The 12,685-nt window shown below is 36.7% G+C and overlaps 1 protein-coding gene across 1 annotated transcript in view; it reads right to left on the bottom strand.

Moving 5' to 3' along the window:
- Bard1 (BRCA1 associated RING domain 1) overlaps positions 1-12,685 on the bottom strand; it is a 68,517-nt gene that overhangs the window by 27,678 nt on the left and 28,154 nt on the right. The window contains exon 6 of the mRNA XM_048344175.1: positions 11,815-11,987. Coding sequence (XP_048200132.1) covers positions 11,815-11,987 — 173 coding nt within the window. The remainder of the gene's footprint in view (positions 1-11,814; positions 11,988-12,685) is intronic.

Here is a 12,685-nt window from a genome sequence, read left to right as displayed (position 1 = left end):
ATTATGACACAAAACAAACAATTTAATAAATAGTTAACAGTGTACTTTAAACATTAACTTTAATATTCTATGTACTCTAATCACAATCACTACAGAACAAATTAGTGTTCTAAGAACAATTTGATGCAGATTTCTCAACAAGTACTGATTTATATCAGACTGTTAGAATAGAGAAGAGTTACAGATCATAGTATGACCATGTTATTTTAATTTTTATCGATATTGTAAAGGTTATGAACAGAGGGGTACAGTTATGTAAGTCAGGTAATGAGTACAATTCTTTAGAGTGTTACCACCTCTTCCTCTATTTTCTCCCAGGGTTTTCCTCCTATCTCTCATCCAAGTTGTATAGTTCATTTTCAATATAGTGTCTAGTGAATATCACTGGTGCATTTGTTCACCTTTGTCCCATCATTTCTATGCTCTTTTACCCTCCCCACAACAGATAAACACACACAAGACTAAAGGTACAAAAAACAAAAAGTGACAAAGGAGAAAGCAAAAATAAAAAAAACTAAAAACCTTGTTTTCATTTCTTGGACTTCATTTCAATAATTGTCATTTTATATAATCATATGCACATAGCTATTAAGCCTGTGTGATCCTCTCATAAGAATATCCTCCTTTAGTCTCACTGTGTGAATGCCTAGAGTCCCGTATAATTTATCATGCCCAAGTATATATATTTTTTGTCTTTTATCACCCAATGTGTTTACTTGTAGATTTATAGGCACACTTAACTTACAACAAATGAGGGAAACCATGCAACAACCCATGGCCAATAGACACATGAAGAAATGCTCAACATCTCTGGCCATAAAAGAAATGTGAATCAAAACAACACTGAGATCCCAACTCACCCCAGTTAGAATGGCCATTATAAAGAAAAAAGAAACACTATTACACTGTTGGTGGGAATGTAAACTTGTTCAACCTCTCTGGGAAGCAGTATGGAGGTTCCTCAAAGATTAAACACAGAGCTTCCCTAGGACCCAGCAATCCCACTCCTGGGCATTTATCCAATAGACTACAAACAAGGTCACACAGGAAAGCTACCAGCACTACCATGTTCATTGCAGCATTGTTTACCATAGCCAAGATATGCAATCAACCCAGTTGTGCCAAATAGATTTAAACAAAGGTGGTATATATAAACACAATGGAATTCTATGCTTCCATCAGAAAGAATGATATCGTACCATTCATTCATAAGGAAATTAAAACACTTGGAAAAAATTATAAAAAGCAAAGTAAGGCAGACCCAATAAACCATATTATTTTATACAAAGAAAGCCAAGAGGAACAGGTTCCAATGACGTGACTAAGGATACACTCTCTTTGTACATTCTGTCATCGGAAGATGGATGAAATTCCATCACCTTCATAGTTTCCACAACAAATAAATCAATAAATAAATTCAGTTCATTGAAGTCTATTCATGGAAGTTCTTCAGGATGTCTTTTAAGGTGAAAGTTTTAGTGTAGATTTACTTTACTACTAGAGGACTCTAGGGAAAAATGCTTCCCATGTAGAAAATGGGAGTTAAACAAATCAAATGATAGCTTAGTTTTTATTATTTGCTGAACTGAGCAAAATACACTATGTCAGTCTAGCAACTATTGTTTGGGGTAAGTAAAAGAGGGAGAGGACCACCCAAACCTCAGGTAATCTTCAGAACTTCCTTTCCCCAGCTATGATTTTCATTGTTCTAGGCTCTAATATGTATTTAGTTTCCATATTACTATTTCAGATGAAAAGGAAGATTCAAATAAACAGCCCTTCTTAAGTTACAAGAAGATACCCTAGTAACATCATTAAAAGAGATGTATGCTGAAAAGGGAGCTTATCTGCTTATTATTATTATTAAGTAGCTGTAGAAAGGAGCTGACATTAAACAATGCAGTTTATGAATTACATGAATCTTGATCAATGTCATCCCTGACAACATTCTCCCCATTCGTTCCAACCCCAGCCCTTCTCTCAACAATTTTGAAGAATACATACTGAATTTTATGACTGCATTTTCCCCCTTCCTCGCTTCATTCATCTACCCAATTCTTCGTGACATCATCTCCCAAATTTTGAGTACCAGTTTCCTAGTGTTTATTACGTTAAGACTGTGAGCTAGCCTTTCTAAGAAGTTATCTGCTTCTTTAGTTTACTTCCTTTTGATATTTGATAATCCTTGACAATATAATTTCCCTGTCTTCTCATCAATCTACCTGCCTCAATTCAACTAACATGCAATATTGCCTGCGTTTAAGTAAAGTTTTAAAAATACAGGACTTTGCCTGTTATTCTTATTCCTTACATATGCTTTCAACATATAATTTTAATGTATTAAGACTATGGAAGTAAAATTTCAAAATGACCAACTCATAATACTTTATGGTTTTTAAGATCATTATTTATGTAGGTAATGATTAAAATTCATATGAAAGCCAGGTTGGTAGTACACTTGCCATGTATGTGCAAAACTAACACTGTGGAAAACAACAAAAATGCCTTATTGTGAAAAGGCAATGTGTTAATAAACAGGATGTGAAAAATCAACATGGTGCAATACCAATTTTATAAGCCATACTGAATGTGTAGGAAAGATTCCTGAAAGAAACGGTAAAATGTTAAGCGTGAAGAAGTGTGAACTATGATAAAACAGCGGTCACATGCATGAGGTATATAAACCCCTCTTGAATTTAGAAACAATCTCATCAATGTCCATTGTAAGAGAAATTTTGAAGGCAAAGACAGAGACAGCTAATGGGTTACAATAAGAAATGGGCCACAGAAAATGTTTCTATGATGATTGGTATTTATGGCTATCCAGTTCACTGTTCTTCTTTGAACACTGATAAACTAGATAAACACTGACAAATTTGTATTCTCAGATTCCACTTTACACTCAGGTCCAAACGATTTAACATTCTCTGGAAAGTCTTTCTCTAACCAATGTAAAATGCAATTGATTCTACTTCCACTTCCTGATTTAAAACAAAGACACACAAGTCACTGTTTACATTTAGCCCAGACAATCTCAGGGTATTTCAAAAGGAATCTTATCCACCCTAGTTGATACTTCTAATTTCATGGTCTTTAATGCTCACATACCAACTACACAATCCCCTCACATGCATGGGTTATAAATGATAAATAAAAAAAAATAGAAATCTAAGTCGAGGAACCAATATTCTAGCCCTTATATTACCAAGTGCAAAAGTGAGCAACAAAACAGCCACAATATGCTATCAAAAAATCACTACACACATACGACTTTTTAACAAGGATAAATTTCATACCTCAAAGAAATATGTAAGAGCCTAGACAAGTACACTTTAGTGAAGTGACAGATGATATTAACAGTTATTTTGCACAAACACAAGTCCACTATGACATGAAAAATGTTTATAGACAACAAAAAGCACTTAATCTATTCTCACCAGTTATAATTTTAAACCAAAAATAAAGCAAGCGTCTGATGCACTTGACTTTTAAAACAGTGCTTTGTAAAGTGACAAGCAAGATTCCATTTTACACTTAGGATATTTACTACACAAAACTTATTTCATGTGGTCTTAAAACACACGGTCCCTCCACTTGAATAATAGATGGCTTCTGTGTACACGTACACAAAGGTCGTTAAACAAACAGCACTCCAGTACTGCTAACACACTAGATGATGGCATATTATAGGGTTATAGACAGAAAAACAATCAGTTAAAGCAGTCATGATAAATGCACATAATAACCATTAAAGTTAGATGAGAATTAAGTCCTGAGGCATGGAAAATGGAGCTAAAGTATCTTGCTTTGTCATGGACCACTTACATGTATACTTAAACAGACTTACATGTATATATAAACCAAATAGCAAGAGAAGGCAGGGACACATCTAAGATGTCTCCTTTATTATTTGGCAAGAACAAATTATGGTTTCCTCCCATGATGTTTGAATGCACTAATACACTGGAATTATAGACTTAGTGTGAAAAATAAGTTTTACTGAATTTATGCCTTTTGTAAAAAGTAGGCACTATATGTAAAAAGGCAACATGTTGTCATATATATAAGGTACTATCAATGGGGTTGATAATGGAAGTGGAAAATGATAAACTATTCTCTATCACTGTAGAAGGAAGACTATTTCTTTGATTTGTCAAACATTATGGACTTAAAACAGGCATCAACAATTTAATTTGCTATTTTTTTAAATCAGAATAAGTTATGAAGAGGGAATACACAATGATGTTATTCTTTTCTTTTTGTCTGTGCCAGTCCTGGGCTTTGAACTCAGGGCCTAGGCACTGTCCCTGAGCTCTTCTGCTCAAGGCTAGCACTCTAGCAATATATTCTTTATCTTCTAGCATGAAATTGAAAGCCATAACACTGAAATTAAATATCTGGAAATATGCAGGACTTAGAAAACGTTTCCTTTGTCAATATTCCTACTGAAAACAAGTTCACACGTAACAACTAAATATCAAACTGATAAAAATGGAAGAATGAGGAAAACTGTGAAAGGAGTTTTACATGATTAAAAGAACGCACACTGTGAGATGCAGTACACTTAAAACCACAACTAGTAGCTAACATATGGGAGATAAACATGGAGAAATCTGAGGAGAAAAACAGTAGTAGCATGATGGCTGAAATATATGGAAGTGGTAGAAGAACGTCTTCTATCAAGCTTAAGAATCCAATCACTGTGTGCTCATGTGTAGGAGTCAAATACAATCTGAGAAACTGATGAAGCAGATATAATGCAATGGACATTAGGAGAAACAGACTGTAAGCATGAAAATTAAAAGGCGCATGTATCTATTAACTATATGGAACAATGCAACACAAATACAATTAAAGGTATTTTTATAACATAGGAAAATGTCAACACTTTAACTGAATTTATACATGAGTCATAACAACACTTCAGGATCTTTTCTACATACTGCATCTAACAATTCAGTTCTTTTTGTGCCTTATCAAAAAAATCTCTTGAAATTCAGTGAGTTCCATATAATTATTTACCAACAGCACACCTTACAATGGATCCTTTAAAAAATTATTTTTCTGGCTATTGAAACATTTTATCACTGACCAAGAAATAATTGATTCTAGCTTTCCCTATGCTTTTATAACACAGTACAGCAGAAGATTTTCCTCTACTGTATTTCTGACTTATTCTTTTCCTTGTGATTTTAAATCAGTTTTGAAAATGTTTGATATAAAACCTTTAAAGACACAACTAAAGACTTTAAATTTTAAAACCCTGACAGAAGATTGAGTATTCCTAAGTTACTGCTTCTTGTTGTCTTAAGAGCTAATATGAAACACCAGAAAAATCACTAAAAATGACATACACTGATAATATTCTATAAGAAAGTGGATTTATACATCAATATACATGGTATATATATATTGGAACTAGCCCAATGATTTATTTATTTATTTTGCACACAAAATGTATGTACATCTAGGAGAAAAGTCACAAAATTGCTTTATAATCACTTTGAAAAATATTTAATCACTCAATAGTCATTCAATATATTCACCCAATTTTATGTAACAAGAACTCTTTTAGGCACTAAAAAAAAAAAAAAAAAAAACCAAGATAAAAGGTAGTTTCCATTTTCATAGAACTCAATGAACAAAAGAGAGAATAAAGAAAGAGACTTAAAATCTGGTGAAGCTTCCCAGACCTGATTAAGGAATAAAGAAAAAGGGTAGAGCACCCTAGCAAAGAGTAAAGTATGTAAAGGACTTTAAGTTCAGGTTTATGACAAATCAGGGACAACAATGACAACAAAATTAGAGATAAAGAAAGCAGAAGAAAAAAGAAGAAAGAGCAAGAGAGAGCGAACAAAAAAGCAAACAAGAACACATGTGCTCACAAGTGACCACTGGGTAGGGGTTCTTGAAATATAAGCTGTGGCCATAAAATAACAAAGGGAGGGTATTAGAAAGAGAGTTCCTCCTAAGGCAACAAGAAACTTTGAAGAGTTCCCCAGACAGCCATAACCAGGAAAATGGCATCAATAGAGGACAATGGGTAAGCTGGGGTTACAGAATTAAATTACATGTCTGTCCCTCAAACATGTGTGTGACTTTGGACAAGTAACTTAAACCTCTGTGCTTCCCTTCTGACCTCTGAAATGGTGCTAATAACCTATTTTCTAAGATTATTGCAGGACCAAAAGTGCCTAGCAGACATTACCAGTTCCATGTCTGCTTATTACTGTACTTTGCAATAATAACTTGAATGTTTAGTAAAGAAAAATATAGGAACATTTTTAACCTCAAAGTAATCAAGGTAAGTTTCCATTTTTGGTTATGGTACATCTAAAGATAAAGATTTTGGACCCAACCCAGGCACTCGTGGCTCATGCCTATAATACTAACTTCTCAGGAGTCTAAGATCTGAGGATCATGGTTCAATATAAGCCCAGATAGGAAAGTCTATGAAACTCTTATCTCCAATTAACCACCAAAAAGCTAGAAGTGTAGCTGAGAGTAAGTGTAGTGTGCCAGCCTTGAGTGAAAAGCTAAGGGAGAGTACTTTGGCTTTGAATTCAAAGTCAGAGGACAAGCACATAAAAAAGAAAGGAAGAAAGAGAAGGAAGGGGGCGTGGGGGGGGAAGGGAGGAAAAGGAAAGAAATCTGAACTGGAGAGTACAAATCTTTTTCCTAACCAGAATTCTTTCTAATCACCAAGACTGATGAAAAGAAAGCACTTACCAAAGGGTTAAACTGATATGTCTAATGTTTCAACTTCACCTCAAAGGCAGAGTTCAGAACAGAGTAAAACATGTCAATCCCCTTTCCCCTAAAGGAATGATAAGCATATGTTATTCATTGCCTAAAGCTGAGCCTTAAGGTGGGGAGGAGATGGGTAAATCCAAACTTGCACATGTAGATTATCCAATGTGCAAAATATTCAGAGCATTTTTTTAACTAATGATAAACCTATCAGGTATCCTTTAAGAACAGCTACAAAATTCCAAATGCAAAGCTTTAACTTTTCAAGTCACTTTGCCATGAGCAGGAAAAAGTACAATTATTCAAAAGAGTAACATGTCTTCTAAAGTTAGTAAACATAAATTATTTTTGTAGATGATTAGTTTTTTTAAAACCTTAACTACAGCAAGAGGACAATAGGTCCAGTGATCCCTTAAGAATTCAACATCCCATGGGCTGGGAATATGGCCTAGTGGTAAAGTGCTGGCCTCATATACATGAAGCCCTGGGGTTCAATGCCTCATCACCACATACATAGAAAAAGCCGGAAGTGGGGCTGTGGCTCAAGTGGTAGAGTGCTAGCCTTGAGCAAAAAGAAGCCAGGGACAGTACTGTAATAGGGAGGTCAGATCTGGCCAGTGCAGTCATTAACTGTGGAGGGACTTCAGGTTGACTCCAGCTCAGATAAGAGCAGAAGCCAACTCCATCTCCACTAAGCTCTCCCCCACCCTATCCAGGGAAGCTCCCCTTTATTATGATAAGTTATGTAAACTGACCACCTGAGGCCTGGGAGCTTCAAGGGAACCTGTGCCCTCCTATGAGTAGGCATATCCACCTGCATCATGTGAGCCCTGCCAAATCCATTGGCCAATTCTAACTAGAATGATAGGTTGGTTCAAACAGATACTATGAGACAGACTGTAACTCTATTGGCCACCTGCGTGCGGCCTAGCATGCTCTGTAAGTGTTCTATCTTCATTGGTTACCTGTGTGTGGGCAAGTTTGTCTGTGATGTTTGCCTTATAACCAGGCTGGAAGGACACACGTGCACGCGGTTCCAGCTCCCAAGTCTGGGCTGCGACCAAGGCTGGTCAGTTCACTTTTTACTTCCCCAATAAATGTCTTTTTGTCATCTTGTAGCTGGAGACTGTGTGGTGGACTCTTGGGGGAACCAGGAATCCCTTCCCTTGGGGGGGGGGGTACCGTTTCATTGTAGCGAACCCCCACTCTACTTCAGTACTCAGGCACTGAGTTCAAGCTCCAGGACTGGCAAAAAACCAAACAAAACAAGAATTCAACATCCGGGACTGGGGATATGGCCTAGTGGCAAAGAGTGCCTGCCTTGTATACAGGAAGCCCTGGGTTCGATTCCCTAGCACCACATATACAGAAAACGGCCAGAAGTGGCGCTGTGGCTCCAGTGGCAAGAGTGCTAGCCTTGAGCAAAAAGAAGCCAGGGACAGTGCTCAGGCTCTGAGTCCAAGGCCCAGGACTGGCCAAAAAAAAAAAAAAAGAATTCAACATCCTTTCCAAAGAAAAGTGGATTAGCAGCAGAATAAGTACCAAATACTAAGCCCTATATATTTGTCAGGTAATAAGAAAAAACAAAAAAGAGGGAAGAAGGAAGGAAGGAAGGAAAGGAGACAAGCATCTGGTATTTTCCACAGACTGAAAATGATTCTGAATTAGCAATGCTTTCTCTACTCTTACTCAAACCTCTACTCCAGATTTTCATATAATCTTGAAGACTTTGGTAGAAAGCCATGTATCATCCTGTTATACAATCAATGGTCAGGTGAAGGGAAAAGTGGTGGAAAGAATTTGAGAACAGGAAAGTAGCCACGTAACAGAAGACTTCAATCATGAGATGTGAATACAGTCTAATCTAGAGCTCAAGTAAGCCACTTATTAATTTAGAATATGCGAACAGATCTTATTTCTTCAATCAATCCAAGTGCTAAGCCCTGAAGAGGAATGGACATTAGAATGACTTTGCCTTTTCTGGTTCTTCCAAGATGAGAACAGTGTAATAGTTTCTTCCAAGATGAGAACAGTATAATCCTGGTTATTGAGAGAAAAACTCCATATTAAATGAGACGTAATAAACAGAAAAAGGAACATGTCTGCCAATTTAGATATCAGGTAAAAGACAGTTAACAGCTTAGAAGGAACAAGATCATGAAAGTTCCCATCAGCTCTGGCAGACACCTGGGGAAGAGAGGTCTTAAAAAGTATCAAGACTGGGCTGGGGATATAGCCTAGTGGCAAGAGTGCCTGCCTCGGATACACGAGGCCCTAGGTTCGATTCCCCAGCGCCACATATACAGAAAACGGCCAGAAGCGGCGCTGTGGCTCAAGTGGCGGAGTGCTAGCCTTGAGCGGGAAGAAGCCAGGGACAGTGCTCAGGCCCTGAGTCCAAGGCCCAGGACTGGCCAAAAAAAAAAAAAAAGTATCAAGACTACAGGAAGTAGGAACAATCCCCCCAAAAGTAGTATGCCATGAATACCAGAGAGGCAGACAAGGAAAGCATGTACATTCATACTAACAAATACAAGTAACCAGTTCTACCACCCTAGAAGAGATGCAACTTAGGGAAATTTGGTTTTAGATATTCTTGCCATACAGTAAGGTGGTACCAGAAGCTGTCAATTTGTATTTTCATTTCATCTGACAAAAGGAAAAAAATATCATTATCTTCATTCATTGAAAACTTACCGATTCTCTGTACATATAGCGTGGGTACAGAGCACTTTGCAAATGGGCTGACATACCCCCTTGTCTACAATAAGAAGATAACAAGAAGTAAATATATTACCACCTAAATTCTTCAGATATGGATACAGACATGAACAACCAAGAAAGACAATCAAAAAATAAAAATAAAAAAAGAAGAAGAACTCAAGAAAAATAAGAAACTGATACCACAAATGAGTGTTGCAGGCAAAAGGCTAGATAGCTTGGCACACTTTAAGCCAGTACAAATACATTAATTAATTAACAAAGTTAATTTTTAAAATGCTCTAATGAAAGGAGGCAGGACAAATTGTGGGAAGATGAGTCTAGGATTCAGTAGCACTAGACCATCCAGGGGTTTGAAATTCATTTTAAACACACTGTGAGGAAGCTACTGAAAACATTCAAGCAAATATATGATTTAGTCAAACTTGTACTTATTGAAGGTACTCAGGCTGCAGTATGAGGAAAGAATTGAAGAAAAGCTATCTGAAAAGGAAAACACCAGCAGGAAGTAGGTAAGGTCAATCAGGTGAATAGTCACTACAAAATAAACCAAACTACAAAAACATAGGACATTATAACCAACAGTCTGCAAAAGCAAGAATAGCAATGTTTACTAAAAGGAACTTTACCCATATATCCATGGATTAAAGCTCACTTGCCCTCCGATTCTATCCAACATCAACCCCAACCTCTTTTCAAAATCCTCCTTCCCAACAGTCCTATTTGAATCAACTATCTATTCAACAGTCACTTAACACACGTGGCTATCTATATTAATTAACATTGAATACATGAGGATTTAGTTTCTCCGGGACAGACAATATCCAAGTGTTCAATAGTTTAAGGTGATTGTACTATTGAATGGCTGGCATTGACATAAACATTACACCTGGCAGAAAGGAAGGTGCTGGGCCTAATAGTGCCATTTTTCCAGGTAAGGCTATGTAAAACAGGTGTCTGGTCTCTATGAGATCTGTGAAGGCAGAATCACTGTCTCACACCCATTCCTTATATATTAATAAGTCCTCACAGTGCAGTGAAGAATCATGGTGTACAAACCACAAGACAGGCTCCGAGGTTTTGGCTCATTAATCCTCACTCTGCTCTGAGGAAATAGAAAAACAGCAGGCAGCACCCGTATTTTATAGGTGAGGATACCAAGGCACAGAAATTAACCTGCTTGAGGCTATAAAGTCAATAATGGACTCACAAATAAAAGCTGGATTCCCTAACACCCTGACTGGTGCTCCATTCATTAAAGTAGTCATGGCTGATTTAAGGACCCAAGAATGGAAACTATTTCATTTCACCTGACCTAAGCAACCATTTGCTTTATCAAGTGGCTTGCTATACCCAAAGGAGGGGCAAATCTGCTGGGTCTTTTCATAGATATAAATATGTTAGAGTCCAGGTACACATGCACACAGACAGACAGACAGACAGAAACACATACACACACGCACACACACAGAGAAAAATTAAAAAACAAAACAGTAGCTATCCCCTGAGTTTGCCCCGACTACCTGACAACTTGCCATGGGAAATATAGGAAACTGGACACTAACAGCACAAGGTATGGTATACTCTTGCATTGCTAGTTTGCCTTTCAATTATGTTAAATAGTTAACCTACAAAAAAAAATCCCAATTTAGAAGTTCTGTTTAATTCTTATATGCTCTGTAACTTTGCTTTTCTGTGCTCTTTTGAAACCTATAGAAGCCATGGGGGCACAGAGAAGAAATTCTTGCATTTTCATTTCAACTACCTAATTAACTAAAGAGAGTAAAAATAACATACAGGGAGACATGAGCCAAGTTACAGATTAAAGATATAAAATCTACATACAGCATTTGCTTGTGATACTCTTGACAATAGAAATTTTAAAATGCAGCCGCCAGCATTTGCTAATGGGCCTCTGTGCCCTGACACTGCAAAACAATTTACTCAGAGCCTCATTTGAATAATGTGAAAAATCTGGGAAATAACTCAACTGCACTAGCCCAATATCCAAATACTTTAACTCTTGCTATAAAGTTCTGAAATAATTCTAAGCATGAAGTAGCACAAAATATAATTAGATTTATGACTTTTATTAATAAATATGAATCAACGTATACGAACATAAGCACTAAGTGAATTTGTCCATGAAATAAAGTTTCCAAAATGGATTGAACACAGCAAATCTCCTCCAAGTACTTAAGTCTCACCAAGAAAATAGCACATGGGCTTAGTTTAAATGCAGACTCTAATGGCTAAGAATACTTGGGTAGTGAGACTTCACTTAGACATGTACCTAGACTCAGGAATACAAGTCAACTAACAAACAATTGTGTAGACAATACTTACACAACATTCCTAGAAGCTCCATGGGACAATAAGAGCTTGACTATGTCCAGGTGACCATTCCGGGCTGCATCATGAAGTGGGGAGTCGTTGTGGTAGCCGGTGCTGTTCACCAAGGCCTTATGCTGTAGCAGCAATTCCACGACCTTCAGATGCCCATGATTGCAGGCTTCGTGCTAATTTTCAGCATTTTATTTACATAAAAAAGGTAGAGACAGTGGTTAAGAACAAATGGTATTATAATAATACTGCCATTTACCCTTAAATAAATAAATGGAAACATCAGTCATAAATATACTCTTACAAACATACTTATAAAGCCCAGGACTGTTCAGAAAATAAAGGCTAATAATAACCTACAGTAAGATAGTGATCAGAAGCTGCATAATTCATGGAAAAATGAGGCCCTTAGATCAAATGCTTAGTTATATTTCCTCAATTCTTCTACAATAATGATAAAATACTAAGAAAATAAGACAGAATTTAACAACCAGTTATACAGAATTCACAGGCTGGAAATGGAGCTAAGTGAAGAACCTTGCCTGGCACATGTTGATGCCCTGGGTTTGATCTCCAGCACTAGAAATATTTTTAATATTTACATGTTTTTAAAAGGAAAAAAATTAAGCATTTCTCTCAGCTTGTCAAGTTCAAACACTAAAGGAGTCTCCTCAATTCTGTGCTGAACTTCTGATTTACAGGACAAAGCAACCATTCTCTTTGTTTATACTCCTGTGTCTGTGTTCAAACCTCATTCTTACTACATTCATAAAATTAGTCTGTTTCCAAGTATTTTTGCTGTTCGATTTCCAGAGTATTCTTCACATTGCATGGAAAGAAATAAAGACTCAAATATGTTGAATGTAATCAACTG

This window comes from Perognathus longimembris, chromosome 4, assembly GCF_023159225.1.
Source record: "Perognathus longimembris pacificus isolate PPM17 chromosome 4, ASM2315922v1, whole genome shotgun sequence".
NCBI classification, from domain to species: domain Eukaryota; kingdom Metazoa; phylum Chordata; class Mammalia; order Rodentia; family Heteromyidae; genus Perognathus; species Perognathus longimembris.
This window is presented reverse-complemented; position numbering and strand designations above follow the sequence as displayed.